Below are 19,867 nucleotides of genomic sequence, written 5' to 3' on the forward strand. Positions count from 1 at the left end.
TCGCAGGTCCAGCTGTCTCCACTCCTGGAGGTCAGCTCTGACTTCAAATTCCCCAAGACTTGTTGGTCAAAAAGGTGCATCCATAACTTGGCCAGACAGGTTGAGTATTAACCTGCAGGTCTTTCCAACACACACCAATGGGGGCGATTAGAGTGGGAACGATTCCTGGTCAGCCATGTGGTAGAAGAAATGTTGGAGGCTCCGCCATCACTCTCCATTAAAAGTGCTCATTGCCATAGCAACTCGAACCCCCGGAATAAACTGTAACACTACCATCATGTTCTTTGGACAGGAGGGTGGGTACCATTGACAAGGTGCGTTAAAATGAAAGCTGAGACATTATCAATTATGTGAAAAAGAACTGTGGCGATCAGTGTATCCTCATTTATTGGTAACCAGGCAATAATTTTCAACATAAAGAACTATAATTCCAATCAGCAGTAACCAATACTTTCCTTTTATTATTTTGCAGAAGGATATCATTATAATATCTTGTTCTATAGATTAGCCGTGTTTTCTCTTGCAATGACTCTCAGCGGACGTTAAGGAAATCAAGGGAAACTAATTTACAGAACAAGACATAAGGTGTAACCTAGTAACTGGAGTTCTAGTTTGACAACACAAACGCTAATTCTACCTAAGGCATCATTTAATGAATGCAATGTTTATTGTTCATGGTGCTGAGCAGATTAATTTCAATGATTACGCAGGCACACCTTGGCCATAACACTAACATGCTCAGTACTATGACTCAGTTCCCTATCAAACGAGTTAAGTAGCCGGTTGGTGCTCTCGTTGTTTGCCATTGGCATGGAGTGAGGAATAAAGATCACTTTGCGCAAATGAAATGACAAACTTGGGACTGTTAAAAGGGTTTGGAATTCAGGGCTCCAAACATTACCCTCTGTGTTGAGTGTGACAGCACGGAGTAGAGAGTTTGATTGGAGTACTCTTCACGCATTAGGGGAGGTGGTGATGGTGCAGTGCTATTGTCACTGGGTTAGTGATCCAGAGACTTGGGTTCGAATCCCACCACAAATTCAATAAAAATTGAATGACCATGAAGTCATTGCAAGTGACAGAGACCACTTGTGGGGACCCCACATTTAGCATCGTAAAAAGTGATGTACCCTACAGCCCCATACTCTAAGCCATGCAAGGAGCTGGTTGCATTGGTGGAAAACCACTATGACCCTAAGCCGTTAGTCATAATGCAACAGTTCTGTTCCAATATTGCTGAGAGGACCCCAGGGGAGTCGCTGACAGAGTTCTTGACACGCTTGCAGAAACATGTTGAATTTTGTGATTATGACCCGTCCCGACCCGAGATTCAGTGGTACCGCCTGGTATGTGGGGTGAACAACATAGCAACCCAGAGAACGTTACTGTCCGAGCCATTGTTGGACTCTAAAAAAGTTGTGGAAAAGGGAATCGAGGAGTTCCAGGGGATAACCGGGATGCGGTAACAACGTAGGATGTGCACCACACTGTCGTGTGATTCCCAGGACTGGGACCCCACCCTGGGCTGAACTTCACCGAAGGCAGGTCCATTGGTCTGGGACCGCGGCAACCAGGCAGGATATTTGAATCAGTACAGGGCGACCCCAATCGATGCGGTGCAGATGGCCAGAGAAACCACGGGGAGTAAAAACCACAGCCCAGCCAGCAGGCCCGCTGCCCCACCCGAGGCAGAGCCCAAATGTTTCATTTGGGTCAACCTGTTGACGAAGAGTGCATGCAGCTCAACTACATTGCATTCCAGAGTGGCCCCATTCGGATCACCGTTCAAGGGATCGGTCACCCCGAGAGATGGAGTGAGACATGGGAGCTGTAGTCTCGGTCGTCGGGAAACAAACATTCAAGAAAATTAGGTCAGGGTACAATGGCTGACCTTGAGGGATACAGAAACGTGACTGGCGACCTACACAGGGGAAACACTTACCATAGCGGGAATGACAATGACCTCCGGCAACCTAAGGACAGCACTCTGTTAAGCTGCCATTAATCATCGTAAAAAGCCCCAGGCGAGCTTATTAGACCACAGGGCTGGCTGCAGTTCCTCTGCCTGGCTTGGAACGGATCTTTCAGATGGGCTCCGGAGGTCTCTGTGAGGTTTTGGGAAACTACTCCCAAGGTTTTTCAAACCGGTTTGGAAACGATCAAGGGTGCCGTGGCCAAAATATAAGTGGACCCTGAAGAGCAACCCAAGTATTTACGGGCCCACCCGGTCCCCTACATGCTATTGGTGAAGGTTGAGGCAAAACTCGGACAAGTGGAGGACCTTGGGGTCATCAGCCCAGTGAGATTCGCCAATTGGGCAGCACCAGCGATCCCCGTATTAAAACTGGACAAAACTGTTTGAATTTGCGGCGACTATAACATAATAGTAAATAGGGCATCCTGATTGGATAGGTATCCAATGCCGTGGATTTAAGATTTCGATGCAAAATTGGCTTGGTGGGGGGGGGGGGGGTGGTCATTGTTTTGTAAGGAATCTCTTTTAAATCCTTGCCTGATCCTTGAGTCTTTTTTAATTTCTGTCTTGCTGGCTGCTTTTAAACTACAAGCTTTTAACCGCCCCCCCCCCCCCTCCCCCCGCTGCAAGGTGCCATTTGAGCTTTTCCGTTCAGTGTGTTGTGTGGCATAGTCCCATTAGGGGCTGGTCTAGGAGACAGGGCTAAAGGGCTGGCTTTTAAAGCAGGCCAAGGCAGGCCAGCAGCACGGTTCAATTCCCGTACCAGCCTCCCCGAACATGCGCCAGAATGTGGCGACTAGGGGCTTTTCACAGTAACTTCATTTGAAGCCTACTTGTGACAATAAGCAATTTTATTTTCATTTCATTTTGCATTTATTTCATTTTGATGGACTTGGCTAGCAGCCAATCGAATTCCGGGTCTTGTTCGATTCTCGATTATGATTTGTGGAGCCCTTCAGAAGTTTTCAGAAAGTTCTGCAAAGAAAGGCAGGCTGACTCTCAGGTTTTAGTTTCACTTTTGGACCAGACCTGAAGAAGGCTTTAAGTTCTCTCTCCCTGAAGGGGATGGATCTCTCTCAAAAACCCCAATCGGAGGCTAAGTTTTCTCCTCTGCCGAGTTGTGAGACTGTTTTCCAAGTTAGTTTCTGGTTGGATCAAGAAGCTGAAGAGAACAAGAGCTGATTGCTCTATTCTGATGGGTCTCTGTCTGAAGGTGCAAATTAAATACCTTTCTCTCTCTAACATCAGATTGACCACAGGATGGTCAGTCCAACAGCAGCTGCAGGCAAGGCCAGTAGTTTGAGAATGTCAGATTGACTCAGTGAGGCTGGTAGCCCATCTACATGGGCGGCACGGTCGCACAGTGGTTACCACTGTTGCTTCACAGCGCCAGGGACACGGGTTCAATTCCCGGCTTGGGTCACTGTCTGTGCGGAGTCTGCACGTTCTCCCCGTGTCTGCGTGGGTTTCCTCCGGGTGCTCCGGTTTCCTCCCACAAGTCCCGAAAGACGTGCTGTTAGGTGAATTGGACATTCTGAATTCTCCCTCTGTGAAGCCGAACAGGCGCCGGAATGTGGCGACTAGCGGCTTCTCACAGTAACTTCATTGCAGTGTTAATGTAAGCCTACTTGTGACACTAATAAAGATTACTATTATTATCTGGTGGACACAAGACCTGAGGGGACTCATCAATGTGAAAGCTCAGGTCAGTGTAAGTGAAGGCGGCTCCTGAGGAAGTCTTGCAGCTTGAGAGTTCTAACTCAAGGTCGATCCTAAATGATCCAAACCAACCAATGGTTCGCAACACCTCATGTTCGGAGAAGATTGTCACCTGCAAAGACCACAACCTCAGCAGCGAAGATATGCATCTCCCATCCCCAGTTTAAGCCCTGTTATTCTGAACCTTTCCGACCACCCACCGCCCGCCCCCCTCCCCACGAACTGTATGTCTATCTTGTGTGTGGAGGGTTGGTTGGGGTTTGGGGAATCATTATATTAGCAGACCTTTATTCTATTATTAGCAGTACATGTTTATCTCTTCTCTTGGTACCAATAAACAGTTTTTTGAATGTTTCACTGACAGATCTGGTGCTTGTAACTCATTGGAGCAGTTGAGGGTCAAAGATCTCAGGGAAATAGACAAATTATTGGTTAATTCACTTGTGTTGGGACTCCGGGGCCTGTGGGGATGGAATTGACCGCACACTAGCCTAGGGTGTTGTAACAGTTTACAAAACTTGACATGTGTCACGCATATCTCCCATTGGTATTAGACCGAGAGTCCAGGGAGTATGTGACTACAAATGCCCACAGGGGCTTTTATAATATAGGTTGCGAGGTGGTAGATTTAAAACTGTTATGAGGAGGAACTACTTCTCGCAGAGGGTGGTGAATTTGTGGAACTCGCTGCCCCATAGTGCGGCAGAGTCTGAATAATTAAATGGTTTCAAGAAGGAGATAGAAATATTTCTGGTTAAAAAAACAGGAACCAATGGGGATGGGCCAATTAGCCTGTCCATGACCCTCGTAATACGAGCTTCCCCGATGAGAGGTGGGTGTCAATAGACTAATGGACTCTAATGTAAAGGCCAGTCCGTATAAGAGCCGGGCGAGAGTAGTCCCGGCTGGGACCCGGATGTTGTGTGTATATAGTCTGCTTTAACAAAAAATAGTGTTTCTTCATCTTCCCGAACCGGACTGCTCTGTGACCACTAAATACACATTCCCACAAATCACTGTGTGCTTTTCAACCTCTCCATTTAGCTTCTCATTTCATTGAAGCAACATTCACAGCAATCCTACTGAGGACAAGTGATTCTCCACGATAGCACATTGCCAGACTTCGGAGGGCGTGCCTCAGTCTGCCTGCAAACAGGGCCACAATTATCAACGTGCAACTCAAACTTACTGAGCAGGAAATTGTCAGCTCCAAACATCAGCAAGCTCCACAATATATCACCAAAGCTAAGCAGAGGCGGGTTGATTCGCTGCCGCCACATATACTGGTTCATGGTGGGCGAGGGGGGCATTTATACTACCTCTAGAACATCAATTCCTGATGCAATCAGCACCGAACATTGACAGAAATGTTTGTTTTCATAGCAACCGACTGTACAGGAGCTCGCAATGACATCTCTGAGATGGTATAGTCAAGGACATATGGCCAGATGATATTGGCAGTTCTCCGTCTTGCATTGGCAGGGGACACAGTGTGATTAAACACTTAGCTGTATGCAAAGGAGTTATTGATGTGCTAACGGATCTTTCTGAATTTCCTGCTGCCACTTCAATTGTGCATCACCTTACACTTATAACATTTATCAACCATTCCTTTCTCTATTAATTATTTATCCAATATCTAATCAATCTCCCCTACATGCCACTTGGCTTGGTGTTATCACCAAATGTTGTACTTTATGGACATGATGTGGAGATGCCGGCGTTGGACTGGGGTGAGCACAGTAAGAAGTCTTACAACACCAGGTTAAAGTCCAACAGGTTTGTTTTGATGTCACTAGCTTTCGGAGCACTGCTCCTTCCTCAGGTGAATGAAGAGGTCTGTTCCAGAAACACATATATAGACAAACTTTATGGTAACAGGTAGCAGAGTGGCACAGCGGAAGCGTGCTGGGCCCATAACCAGAGGTACTTTATGATAAGTGTTTGTGCAAACTGAGTCTGAAGAGAGTGTAGAACAGATCACTCCCAAAACTGCAAATGGCCCCCAAAGACAGCCTATCTCACCCATTACAACAACAACATTCATTTGTTTGGCACCTTTATTGTGATAAAATGTTTCAAGGTGCTTCACAGGATTGTGATCAAAATTTAACACCAAGCCAGAAAGGACAGGTGGTCAAAAGCTTAGTCAAAACAGGAGGTTTCATGGATCATTTTAAAAGTTAGTAGCCTGGGAGATGAGAAGAGAGGCTCAGGAGAATTCTAGGGGCGGAATCTAACGGCCGTGTCACGCCGGAACTGGGACGTGGCGTGGGCAGTAAATCCCGCGAGAGGCCTCGCAATCGAGCCCCACAATCTGCATATTAAACTGAGCAGTGAGTCTCACTTTAGTGTGCACCCACCTGATCTACGCAAGGTGTTGGGATCAAATTCCCCAGGCGAGCATCGGTTAGTGCTGGTCTCCATAAACGGGGACCTGGCATACCCTGGTGGTCTTCCAGGGGATCGGGGGCACCTGAGCAGGGTGGTACCCTGCCTGGCACCACCGATGTCATCTGGACATCATGACAGTGCTACCAGGGCATCCTGATGGTGCCACCTGAGTGCCACTATGGCACTGTCAGGGTGCCCAGGTGCACTGCCAGGATGGCGGGGCACTGCCAGGATGGCAGGGGCACTATCAGAGTGCCAGGATGGCAGTGTCAAGGTGCACAGGTGGCATTTTGCCTGCGCCAGGAATTGGGGCAATGAGTGCCCTACCCTTATTAGATGGGGGGGGGCTCGATAATTCGCTTATGAGTGATTTGGGGGGCCCAGGGGCCGTGATGGGGTGTCTTGAGGAGCTCCTCAGTGCAGGAAATGAGGATTAACGCAACCTCAGCGGGAATCCCAAAATAAAACAGAGTCCCATTAAATAAGCTTCACTCAATGCCTGTATCTATGTATTTACATTGTGTATTTTATGTCTGCCCTAATATATATTTTCTTTTCATGTACGGAATGATCTGTTTGAGCTGTATGCAGAACAATACCTTTCCCTGTACCTCGGTACACGTGACAATAAACCAATCCAATCCAATCCTAGCGGGGTCTTTCTCGGAGCTGTGAGTACCAGGAAACACCTGGCTAAACGCACCCAACGCGGGACTCTTTTTCATTTCCGTTAAATCGCGCCCCAGATCTGAGAGCCTCATAAAGTGAAATCTCGGTCACCAATGGTGAAAGATTAAAATAGAGGATGCAGAGACCTCAGGGATTGTCAGGCTGGAGACAGCGCTCCGGAGGAATGCGGTCATGGGGGGTGGGGGGCGATTTAAGATCCTGACAAAAATCAAGACTTTGCTGAACTGAAAGTAAATGCCTGTCAAGAGCACACTGAGGCGATGATCGGGGAAGTGATCAAATTGAGTTGTTTACGACGGTTAAAAGAGTTGATAGCATGGATGATGGAGGGTGAGGGAGCGGCGTGGGAAAGACTGGAGAGAAAGTCCTGTAAAGGGACGAGTTTAGAGGCGCTGGTGACGGCGCCGCTACCGATCTCACCTAAAATGTTTACCACGAACCCGGTGGTGGCGGCAACATTGAATATCTGGGGACAGTGGAGGCGACAGAGAGGGGTGCGGGGAGCCCTGGTGGGGTCCCCAATCAGGAACAACCATAGGTTCGCCCCAGGAAGAATGGATGGAGGATTTCAGAGCTGGTTCCAGTTGGGAATTAGGAGGGTGGGAGATTTATTTATAGATGGGACTTTTGCGAGCTTGGGAGCATTGGAGGAAAAGTATAAGTTGCCCCGGGGAAATTTCTTGAGATATATGCAGGTGAGGGCATTTACTAGACAACAGGTGAGGGAATTTCCGTTGCTCCCGACACAGGGGCTACAGGACAGGGTGCTTTCAGGGGTGTGGGTCGGAGAGGGCAAGGTGTCAGAGATTTACCGAGAGATGAGGGAAGAGGGGGAGGAGTCGGTGGGCGAACTAAAAGGAAAGTGGGAAGAAGAACTAGGGGAGGAGATAGAGGAGGGTATGTGGGCTGATGCCCTAAGCAGGGTAAATTCCTCTTCCTCATGCGCCAGGCTTAGCCTGATTCAATTTAAGGTGCTACATAGAGCACACATAACGGGAGCAAGATTGAGCAGGTTCTTTGGAGTGGAGGACAAATGTGGGAGGTGTGGCGGGAGCCCGGCAAACCACGCACATATGTTTTGGGCATGCCCAGCACTGGAAGGGTATTGGAAGAGAGTGACGGGAGTGATTTCGCGGGTGGTGAAGGCCCGGGTCAAACCAGGCTGGGGGTTAGCTCTATTTGGAGTTGCGGAAGAGCCGGGAGTGCAGGAGGCGAAAGAGGCCGACGTTGTGGCCTTTGCGTCCCTAGTAGCCCGGCGCAGGATCCTACTCATGTGGAAGGAGGCGAAACCCCCCGGACTGGAGGCCTGGGTAAATGATATGGCGGGGTTCATTAAACTGGAGCAGATAAAGTTTGCCCTGAGAGGATCGGCTCAAGGGTTCACCAGGCGGTGGCAGCCATTTCTCGACTACCTAGGGGAACGTTAGAGGGAAGACAGATGACCAGCAGCAGCAACCCAGGGGGAGGGGGGGGGGAGGGGGGGGGTTTAGTTTAGGTCAAAGATAAAGGGGTTTTGTTACTTGTGTATTGTTTAAAATTTCTGTATTGTTATTGTTGCGTTTGCTTTGTAAGAGGGGAAAAATTGTTGTTTGGGAAAAAATTTTCAATAAAACATTTATAAAAAAAAAAAGAGTTGATAGCATCGAGGGAGACAGGCTATTTCCTCTGCTGGGGAGAGTCCAAAGCAAAGGAGGAAGATCCTTAAAATTAGAGCTGGGCCGTTTGGGGGTGATGTCGGGATTTGTTGCTCACATAAACGGTAATGGAAATCTGGAACTCTCTCCACCAGTAAGCTGTTGAGGGTGCGGATCAACTGCACATTTAAAACCTGAGATCGATCTTTGTTAAGCATGGAGATGAAGGGTTATGCACTCAGGGAGGGTCAATGGAGTTATGTTGGGTTCCTCTGTTCTGTTATAGTCCAGTAAAGTTGCAGTATAGTTGGCCTATTGTTTGTAAAACCCGGTGCGAATTCCTTGTGATACATTGCACATTTTGCCACTGAGCATCTAGAAACCATTCTTGAGCTACCTCCCCGCTAATTCCCCCTCTAGATGCCGGGTTTTTTTTTGCCCCGAGCTGTAGGGGATAGAACCAGGGGGCAGAGTCTCACAATAAGAGAGCGGACATTTACAACTGAGAGAAGGAGAAATGTCGTCACTCAGCTGGTTCTGAATCGTTACACCAGAGATGGGTGCTTGGTTGTCAAGTACATTTGAGACTGAGATTGATAGAAGTTTGGATTCTAAGGAATCTAGAGATATGAGATTAGGGAGGAAATTGGAACTAAGGTAGAAGAAGAGCCATCATTTTATTGAACAGAGCAGCAGACTCGAGGGGCTGGAAGGCCAACTACTGATTCTGTTTCGAAACTTTTAAAAGTTTGGTGCCGAGATCCTGATTCTTCCATCCCTCCCTTGTTGCATTTACCTGTTGCCCAGTACTCTTGTCAGTAAAAAAGGAAGATTCTCACCTGTTGGGAAGGGATTTGGTTGAACCATATCAAGGAAGGTGTGCACCATATGGTAAAGAACTAATATGGCCCCAGAGGTTGGGTGGGGGTTGCTGTTGTACCAAGTTTCAGGGATGCTACTGAAATTGTCCTGCTTCCTGAAACAGCTTTGTTTGGTTGCAGACAGCGGAAAGCAGGCAAGTGTTGTAAAGACAAATAATCCCAGGCTGGAGTGGACGATACGCCAATGGAAAGCCATGACCGACACAGAGAAGGAATGCGGCAGTGATCTGACTCAAATCCGCCTTTTCTCTTTTTGACAAAGTTTAATTTACAACGCAACTCTGGTTTCCAGACATGGAGGAGTTTCTCTTCAACGTGCGAAGCCTTGGTTCCCAGATCGGAATGCGGAGAGAGTATCTTGCTGATGAACAGTTGTGCTAAGAAAATAAATGAATAAATATTACTGATCATGGCATTTTGCTTTTAGCTTCTTTACTTCCTTCAATTACTAAAGATTTTATTAAATATCTGTTCACAAAGTATCATTCCCTATAAATCTTGCATCGAGTGTCTTAAGATATCACCTTCAAAACATCTCAACAGTACATTCAAGAAAGGCAGCACGGTGGCACAGTGGGTTAGCATTGCTGCCTCACGGCGCCGAGGTCCCAGGTTCGATTCCGGCTCTGGGTCACTGTCCGTGTGGAGTTTGCACATTCTCCCCGTGTCTGCATGGGTTTCGCCCGCACGACCCAAAGGTGTGCAGGGTAGGTGGATTGGCCACGCTAAAATTGCTCCTTAATTGGAAAATTGAATTGAGTACTCTAAATTAATTTAAAAGACAGTACATTCAAGAAAGGAACAAAGGCAGATTCTGCTGCCACTGTCTCCAATGGTGTAGTGACTGTGTTACTGGATTTATCATCCACTAGATTTAGATACACTCAACTCAACTCAAGTTGTAAAACATCGGTAGCAGTATAAGTTACACATTAACCAGTCAGATTATTGTCCACTCATCTCCTTTAGGGAAGGAAACATTCTGTCCTTACTCAGGCGCTAATATATATGAGCCATTCACTGTCTGCTGAAGAGACCTCGCAAATCCCTCAGCCAAATCAAACCAAAAAGAAGGCTCGTCACTTTCTCTTCAAGGCCATGAGCAGATTGCCAGGTTTGTTATAAACCCCTGCCTACAGGGATGGAATGTTTACAGTTTTAATCATGTGGCCTCTCCCAACGGTAAAAACTCAGACGTTGAGGTGTTGCAACCCACAGGAAACCTATTGAAATACCGCCACAGGAAATATGGAGCAGTGGCCTTAAAATGACAGGAAGTTGCAACTCCATCTCATCAGTACATCCATGCTGCAAAACTGCTCGTAAAGAAATGCTGGGGGAAACAAGTCCTTATTTAAAATTTGTTCAAGGGATATAGGCATCAATGGCAAGGCCAGCATTTATTATTTAGGGGATCAGGGGTTATGGGGAGAAGGCAGGAGAATGGGGATGAGAAAATATCAGCCATGATTGAATGGCGGAGCAGACTCGATGGGCCGAGTGGCCTAATTCTGCTCCTATATCTTATGGTCTTATTGCCTATCCCTGAGGATATTTAAGAGTCAATCACAGTCCCATTAAAGGAGACTAGTGAATCAGGTGGATTTTTTAAGCAACAATAGTTTCATAGTGAGAGACTTCCAGTGGCGGCCATGGAGTGAGTGGTCGCACACAGGGCAGCTCCTGTTCGAAGGCATAGAACATCTATACTGCAAAGATTTTACCCGAAAATGGAAGAAATTTCGATGGGCAAGTGCGGCGAAGAAGCTCCCCCCCCCCCCCCCCCTGCGCCCCCCCCCCCCCCACCCCCCCCACCCCCCCCCCTCCCCCCCACCCCAGGTGTGACATGTCTGCTGGTTACCAGACCCAACAGAAGAAGGTGAAAGACCTGGCCAAGGAACTGGAAGAGACCTGTTGCGCAGCAGTTATTGGAAAGATGGCGGAGGGGGAAGGGCTGGTGCAGGTTGGAAAGCCCCAGGTGGGAGCAGTTAATGGCTTTTATCAGGGAAGAGTTTCATCAACAAAGAAAGGTGATGCAGGAGGACCAATCAAAGGCCACCGAAGAGGCAGTTGCACCCGTGAAGGCAGGGCTCGATGGAAAGGGTTGAGAAGTGATTGGAGGCACAGGGGTCGCAGATCCGGGAGATGGAGAGGGTGATGTCGGTCCACAGTGATCGGGAGGTGGCATTGGAGGCGGGTGTGGGGCTCCTGGGAGACCTTTGTAAGATGTCAAGAGCAAAGGTAGCGAAGCAGGAGAACAGGACTAGGAGGTAGAACCTGCGTAGCGTTGGCGTGCCTGAAGGTGTGTAAGGCACGAGTGCCACAAGGTACATTTCGAAGATACTGGCAGGGCTGGTGATGAGAGGGTGCTGGACGAGGCCCCTGAGGTGGATAGAGCACAGGTCACTAAGGCAGAAGCCAAGAGCAGGGGAGCTGCAGCGGGCGGGGATCATAAGACTCCACAAGTTCGTGGAGAAGGAAAAGATCCTGCAGTGGGCCAAGGAGGAATGGAACTGTGAATGGGAGGGGAACAAGGTCCGAATATACCAGGACATTGGAGTGGAACTGGCAAAAAGGTGTGCTGGATTCAACAGGGCCAATGTGGTGCACTATCGACGAGTAATTAGATTCGGGGTGCTATACCCGGAGAAACTGTGGGTGGCTTACGAAGGCCAAGAGAATTACTTTGAAACCCCAGAGGCGGCCAACAACTTCATTAAAGAGCAAAAACGGGGGAGAACTGACCCTAAATTGGAGACGGAGGAATTGGCACAATGGAGTTCGGTGGATACGGGTAGTGTGGGGGCTGGAAAGTGGGAGGGTTTTCCTTTCTCCCTAGGTGGAGGATTTTCGTTGGTTGACCATTGTTGCAGGGATAATAAGTTTGTAAGGGGGCAGCTGCTCCCCCCTCCTGCTGCCTGTGGTGGTGTTTATTTTTTGCAGGAGGCAACCTATGGTTTGGGACGTGTCTTCATTTGGGTGGGGGAGGGGAGGTCCTCGGGGAGCCTCTTACGCAGACCAAGGAGGAGAGGGTGGAGGGAGGGGCAGAGGTGTTAATAGGAAGAGCCTTCGGGCAGGAGTTGTCACGCTGGCAGGTAATGCTGGTGAACGGAAGTGGGGTGGGGGAGATGGCCACGAGGGATGGCTGAGGGGGGGAGGGAGATGCAACGTGGCAAGGTTGGAGGAGAAGCGTGGTCGGGGCGGAGAAGGGGGCCACCTTGTGCGATATTAAAGGGGACAGAGCCGATAGAGGAGGATGGCGGACAGTAGAGGGGAATGGAGACGTAAGCCTCCGGTAAGGCTTATAACATGGGGGCTCAAAGGGCCGGTGAAGAGATCTCAGGTCTTTGCGCACCTCAGGAGTCTGAAGGCGGGGGTGGTCTTTCTGCAGGAGGCGCACCTCCGCGTGAGGGATCAGGTCAGGCTGAGAAAGGGAAGGGTGGGTCGGGTATTTCACTCGGGGTTTGACTCAAGGTCAAGAGGGGGGGGGCATTCTGCTGAGCAAAAAGACTGTGTTTGTGAGGGACCCGGGTGGAGATGTGTGATGGTGAGCGGGGTATTGGGAATGTATGGGCACCGAATTGGGACGATTGTGAGGGGGTTGTTGGGAGTGATTCCGTACTTGGCCACACATCCGTTGATTATGGGAGGGAACTTAAACTGTGCGCTGGAGCCGAGGGTGGACAGGTTGAGCCCCTGGTCAATGGGAAGGCAGCGGATGGCAAAGGAGCTGGGAGGGTTTATGGAAAGTATGGGTATGGTGACCTGTGGCGATTTAAGAATCTAGAGGTGTATACGGTGTACTCCAGCATTGATTTTATTTGTTGGTGGGGGTGGTGGGGGCAGAGTACGCGGGGATAGTAATCTCGGACCACGCACCGCACTGGCTGGAGGTTCGACTTAGATCGGGGCGGGAGCAGAGGCTTGGATGGAGGTTAGACTCGGTGCGGTTAGTGGACAGGTTTGGCGATAAGGTGCAGTCGGTGATCGAGGACTATGTGGAGTTAAACCAAAAGGGGAGGTGGCGGCGGCCACATTCCGGGAGGCATTGAAGGCGATGGTTCGGGGGGAGATTATCTTGTTCAAAGCACATGAAGCTAGGAAAAGGAGAGAGGTGTACGAATGATTATTGGGCGAGATAGTCGAGGTGGACAGGAAGTATTCGAGGGCCTCCATGTGGATGGATTGGCAAAAAGGAAAAAGCTACAGGGACAGTTCGATAGGTTGACGACAGGAAGAGCGGTTGGGCAGCCACGGAGGGCGAGGGGGGTGCAGTATGAATATGGAGAGAAGGCAAACCGTATGTTGGCACATCAGTTACAGAAGCAGGCAGTGTCCAGGGAAATTTTGAGGGTACGGACAGGGACGGGGGAGGTAGTGTTGGAGCCAGGAAAGAGAAATTAAGTGTCCGCGGCTGGATGAGGAGCGGAGGTAGGCTTAATGGGGAGCATAAGAGGGATGAAGTGGGGGAAGGCCCCGGGGCCAGACAGTTACCCAGCGGAGTTTTATAAGGAGTTTGCAGCGGAATTGGCACATCTACTGGGGGCGTTTAGCGAGAAGGGGGAGCTGCCGGAGACAATTACACAGGCAACGGTTACGGGAAGGACCCGTTTGAATGTGGGTCATACAGGCCCATCTCACTGTTAAACACGGGCGTAAAGGTGCTGGCCAAGCTAGTGATGGGGAGGATGGAAGGATGTGTCCCACAGGCGGTTTCACAGGACCAAACGGGCTTCAAAAAGGGCAGGCAACTATTGAGCTATTTAAGGCGATTACTGAATGTGATCATGACCCCGTCGAGAGGACGGGTACTGGAGGTGGTGGTGGCTTTGGACGCGGAGAAGGCATTTGATCGGGTGGAGTGACGGTACCTGTTCGAGATCCTGGGAAGGTTTGGGTTTGGGCCGAAGTTTGTGGCATGGGTGTGTCTGCTGTACGTGGCCCCGGTGGCGAGTGTACGGACCAATGAGATTAATTCAAGGAGCTTCGGTTTGCACAGAGGAATGAGGCAGGGGTGCCCACTGTCGCCATTATTGTTTGCACTAATGATAGAGCCTGTCGCGATCGCCCTAAGGGGGTCAGTAGAGTGGCAGGTCATTAGGAAGAGGAGCAGGGAGCACCGGGCGTCGTTAGATGTAGACGGCCGGCTACTATTTATGTCAGACCCGCTGGAGAGCATAGGGAGGATTATGAGCCTATTATCAAGGTTCGGGGCCTTCTCAAGCAATGAATGAATTGGGTCAGAGAGCCAGTTTAGGGGGGCTACCATTCAGGGTAGCCAGAGATAGGTTTAGGTATTTGGGGATCCAGATGATGGGAGAGTGAGCGACGCTATTAAGTGGAACCTAACAAAGTTGGAGGAGGAGATAAGGGAGGACTTTAAGAGGTGAGATACGTTGCATCTGACGCTGGCAAGCACGGTCCAAGTGTTGAAAATGAATGTCCTTCCGAGGTTCTTATTCATATTCCAGACGTTTCCGATTTTCATTCCAAAGGTCTTGTTTCGGAAGTTGGATGCAGTCATTTCGGAGTTTGTGTGGGCGGAGAAGATGCCAAAGGTGAAGAGGGCCCTGCTGCAGAGGAGTTGGTGCTTGCTGCATTACTATTGGGGCGGTGAAGGTGAGGGGGAGGTGGGCAGGAGGGGGGTTAGAATGGGTTACGATGGAGGAAGTGTTCTGCAGGGGGTCCAGCCTGAGGGCCATGGTGACGGCAATGTTACCACTGGCACCGAGGAGATATATGGAGAGCCGGTTATACAGTCCACAATTAAAGTGCGGAACCAGCTGAGGAGACATTTTAGGATAGAAGGGATATCAGTGTTAATGGTGTTATGTGAGAACCACGGGTTTGAGCCGGGGGGGCGGGGCCAGGGGGAGGGGGGGGGTACGATATACGATATGTACAGAAAGTGGAAAGAGGTACGGCTGATGAGGGCAAGGGATTTGCATCTGGAAGAGCGGTTCGCAAGCAGAGAGGAGCTGAGGGAGGGGTCAGAGCTCCCGAGGAGAAGTTAATTTCGGTGTCTACAAGTAAGGGACTTTGCACAGAACGTGTAGAAGGGGTTCCCCAGGCTGCCGAAGTAAGTCCTATTGTAACGGTTGTTGCTTCCGGACGTGGTCGGGGAGGGGAGGGTGGCTGGGAGAGCAGGGGGGGGAGGGTGGGGGGGGGGGGGGGCAGGTGGTGAGGATCAAGGAGCAATGGGAGGAGGAGTTGGGGGGTGAGGGGGAGATAGGTTGGGAAGTGTGGAATGAGGCGATGCGCAGGGTGAATTCGACCTCCTCGTGTGCGAGGTTGAGCTTGATACAGTTTAAGGTGGTACACAGGGTGCACATGCCCCGGGAGAGGGTTCCTCCAGGGAGTGGCAGCCGAGAGCGAGAAGTCTGGGCAGGGACCAGCAAACCATGTGCATATGTTCTGGGGCTGTGAGAAGCTGGAGAGATACTGGGCAGGAGTGTTCGGGATGCCAGCAAAAATTGTGGGGTTGGAGGTCGGGCCGGACCCTATGGTGGCGATTTTCGGGATATCAGAAGACGGAGCTGATGAAGAGGAGGAAGGCCGATGTCGTGGCCTTCACCTCTCTGATCGCACGGCGAAGAATCTTACTGGAATGGCCATCGGCGACGCCGCTGGGGGTGGCAGTCTGGGTAGGGGATCTATACGACTTCCTCTGGAGAAAATCAAGTATGAACTGCGGGGTTCAGCGGAGGGGTTTGAGACATGGTGGGGACTGATCTGTGGCCACGTTGGAAGAGATGTCCGTCGTGGGGGAGGGGGGGGGGGGGGTGAAAAAGGGGAAAAACCTGTACAGATTGTAAAACTGAGTTGGGGAGTGTGTTCCCTGGGTTTTTTATGTTTTGTAACTGTTTGAATAAGTTTGGAATAAAATACATTAAAAAAATAATTTCATGGTCATCATTAGACTTTTAATTCCATATTTTTATTGAATTCAAATTTCTCCATCTGCCACAGTGGGATTCAAGTCCAGATCCCCGGAGCATTATCCCGGGTCTCTGAATCACTTGTCCACTGGGCCATTTCCTCCTCTGACCTCTCTGTGACCAGGGAACTGGGTAGGGAGGGTCCAAATCATCCATGTTTGATCAGGACGTGTCCTCCTGTTCGCCAAAGGAACCACAAAAAGTTAACAATAAGTTTGATGTAGCTGGGCTTCATTGGTCTGAAGTCAAAATGGAGTTTGGTACCGTGCCAGGTACACATTGTGCAAACATCCCGATTACAACATTCAGAGGCGACTTTGCCATTAAAGTTCAAACTTCTGGGGCAGCTCCCCTGGCTGATGTCAGGATAGTTAAAATGTTGGCTGGAAATGCAGCAGGGGGGAGGAAAGAAGCTTTTCCGATGGTGGGAAGAAGTGTTCAGGACAAGGATCCAAAACCTTGAAATCAGATCCAGGCAATTTGAGAGAGAAATTTGGAAAACGCTTATTTCATGAAAAGGGTGGAAGAGGTAATGAGAGTCTCTCGCACAAAAAACAATGGACGGCTGTTCAATTAATAATTTAAAATCAGAATTTTTGGATCTTTTTCCTGGATGAGGTTATTGAGGGATCGACAGCTGAGAAAGTAAGGTGCACTATTCATACAAATCAGCCTCATGATCTCACTGCGCTGTAGAGCAGGTTCGAGGGGTGAAATGGCCTCCTCCTGTTCCTGTGAGTTTCCAACCCCTGCATTTCATCACCCCTCTCATTCCCAACTCCTACTTCCAGCACCTCATCAACCCTGCCCACTCATCTGACCACATCCTCTGGGAAGGAATAGGTTAAAATAGCCGTTTATACCACTATCTCTGAACCAGCTCACTATGTACACATATAAACAACAGTGGATAACATTGACGTACTTCTTAGAATTGAACAATTCCATTTGACGAGTTAGGAATGTGTTTGTTCTCTCTGCTTCCAGTTTCCGTACATTATCAGTACTTGGTTACACATTTTCTTCCTTGCGTTCAATCAATATATTTCTCTAATATTCTTCCTTTTATTCAGCTTCTACACGATTTTGCAGCTTTTCAGTTCAATGGTGATTATTTACCCAGTTAAAGAGGAAGGCTCCCGACAAACAAAGGCAAAGATTCGGATGTGGGAAGCAATGCGAGCAACGCAGAGGTTAACTTTTACTCACAGCAGTCTCTTGTTCTGTTCGATTCTTTGGTAAATTATTGAACTTTGGTGTGAAAAATTAAAGACTCTTCCTGACAATGCAGAGTTCGAAGGTATAATGTTCTCTTTCCAAAGAGGTCCACGGGTTCTTCCCACAGGCTGACTACTCCCGTCACACAGACAGGAAAGGCGTTTCACTCACTTTTCATATTGGAAAACTTTAATAAACTTTCTCTGTTCTCAACAAGATGCAAATCAAATTCAGTTACATTTCCTCGTAACTTAAGTTTTGAATTCTGTGCGTCATCAGGGTTGTTCAATTGCATTTCCTCCCAAGGGTTGCAATATCCTTCCTGTGGTCAGGTGACCAGAGCCCCATACAATACCGACTGACATTCTCACACAGTACCAAACAACACCTTTCAGACTTCTCTAAAACTGAACTTATGGGGAGATAGTGGTGTGGCGTTATTGTCACTGGACTGGTGGTCCAGAGACCCAGGTAATGATCTGGGTTTGAATCCCACCATGGCAGATGGCGGAATTTGAATCTAACAAATGTCTGGAATTAAAAGTCTAATGCTAAGCATGAAACCATTGTCGATTGTTGGAAATAAACAGCTGGTTCACTAATGTCCTTTAGGGAAGGAAATCTGCCATCCTTACCTGGTATGACCTACATGTGACTCCAGAACCTCAGCAATGTGGTTGACTCTTAAATGGCCTAGCAAGCAGCTCAGTTGTGTCAAACCGCTACAAAGTTAAATAAAAAGGAAATAAATTGGACAGACCATTCGACATTGAGCTAGGCACTGGAAACGACAATGGTAAACCCAGCACTGTCGATTCTGCAAAGTCCTCCTTCCTAAGATCTGTGGGCTTGTGCAGTAATTGGGAGAACTGTCTCACACACTGGTCAAGCAGCAGCCTGACATAGTCACACTGATAGGATCATACTTTCAGATAACATCCCAGACACCACTATCACCATCCCTGGGTGTGTCCTGCCGGTGGGGCAGAGGTGGTGGCACAGTGGTATACAATTGAGAGGGAGTTGTCCTGGGAGTCATCAACATCGACTCCGGACCCCATTAAGTCTCATCAGGTCAAAAACATGGGCAAGGACACCTCCTGCTGATTACCACGTACCAGCCACCATCAGCTGATGAATCAGTACTCCTCCATGTTGAACACCACTCGGAGGAAGCACTGAGGGTGGCAAGGGCACAGAATATACTCCTGGTGGGGACTTCAATGTCCATCATCAAGAGTGGCTCGGTTGTACCACCACAGACCGAGCTGACCAGGTCCTAAAGGACATCGCTGCTAGACTGGGACTGCAGCAGGTGGTGAGGGAAACATACTTGACCACATCCTCACCAACCTGCCAGCTGCAGATGTATCTGTCCATGACAGTGTTGGTAGCAGTGACCATCACACAGTCCTTGGGGAGACAAAGTCCCGTCTTCACATTGAGGATACTCTCCATCGTGTTGTGTGGCACTACCACCGTGCTCAATGGGATAGACTTCAAACAGATCGAACTCCAGACTGGGCGTCCATGAGGCTGGGGGCCATCAGCAGCAGAATTGTATCAACCCCAATCTGTAACCTCCTGGCCCGGCATATCCCCCACTCCCCCATTACCACCCAGCCAGGGGATCACCCCTGGTTCAATGAAGCGTGCAGGAGAGCGTGCCAGGAGCAACACCAGGGTCAACTGGGGAGGCTACAACACAGGACTACTTGCATGTCAAACAGCATAAGCAGCAAGTGTTAGACAGAGCCAAGCCATCACACGACCAGTGGATCAGATCTAAACTCTGCAGTCTGGCCACATCCAGCCGTGAATGGTGGTGGACAATTAAACAACTCACTGGGGGGGGAGGTGGCTCCACAAAAACCCCTATCTCCAGTGATGGAGGAGCCCAGCACAACTGTGCAAAAGACAAGGCTGAGGCATTCGCAACAATCTTCAGCTGGAAGAGCCGAGTGGTCCCCAGCATCACAGATCTCAGTCTTAAGCCAATTCAATTCACTCCACGTGATATCAAGAAATAGCTGAAGGTACTCGATACTGCAAAGGCTATCGGCCCTGACAATATCCCGGCAGTAGTACTGAAGACGTACCCTCCAGAACTTCCCACGCCTCTAGCCAAGCTGTTCCAGTGCAGCTACAACACTGGAAACTACCCGGCAATGTGGAAATTTGCCCCTGTGTGTCCTGTCCACAAGAAACAGGACAAATCCAACCCAGCCAATTACTGCCCTATCAGTCTACTCTCAATTATCAATAAAGGTGATGGAAGGGGTCATCAGCAGCGCTATCAAGCGGAACTGATTCAGCAATAACCTGCTCACAGATGCTCAGTTTGGGTGACTGTGACTACCCTTGACGTCAAGGCAGATTTGATCGAATATGGCATCAAGGATGCTAGCAAAACTGGAG

General features: G+C 49.2%; 1 protein-coding gene and 1 long non-coding RNA gene across 2 annotated transcripts in view; one reads left to right on the forward strand and one right to left on the reverse strand.

Annotated features, from left to right (window-relative positions):
- The window catches only part of prom2 (prominin 2), a 140,324-nt gene extending 130,835 nt beyond the window's left edge, over nt 1-9,489 (reverse strand). The window contains exon 1 of the mRNA XM_072479709.1: nt 9,252-9,489. Within this exon, the coding sequence (XP_072335810.1) occupies nt 9,252-9,489 (238 nt within the window). The remainder of the gene's footprint in view (nt 1-9,251) is intronic.
- Nucleotides 1-9,706, forward strand: part of LOC140393349 (uncharacterized) — a 174,873-nt gene extending 165,167 nt beyond the window's left edge. The window contains exon 3 of the long non-coding RNA XR_011935576.1: nt 9,414-9,706. This is a non-coding gene — a long non-coding RNA (uncharacterized lncRNA). The remainder of the gene's footprint in view (nt 1-9,413) is intronic.
- The last annotated feature ends 10,161 nt before the right edge of the window (nt 9,707-19,867 follow it).

Source organism: Scyliorhinus torazame, chromosome 16 (genome assembly GCF_047496885.1).
Source record: "Scyliorhinus torazame isolate Kashiwa2021f chromosome 16, sScyTor2.1, whole genome shotgun sequence".
Taxonomy (NCBI): Eukaryota; Metazoa; Chordata; class Chondrichthyes; order Carcharhiniformes; family Scyliorhinidae; genus Scyliorhinus; species Scyliorhinus torazame.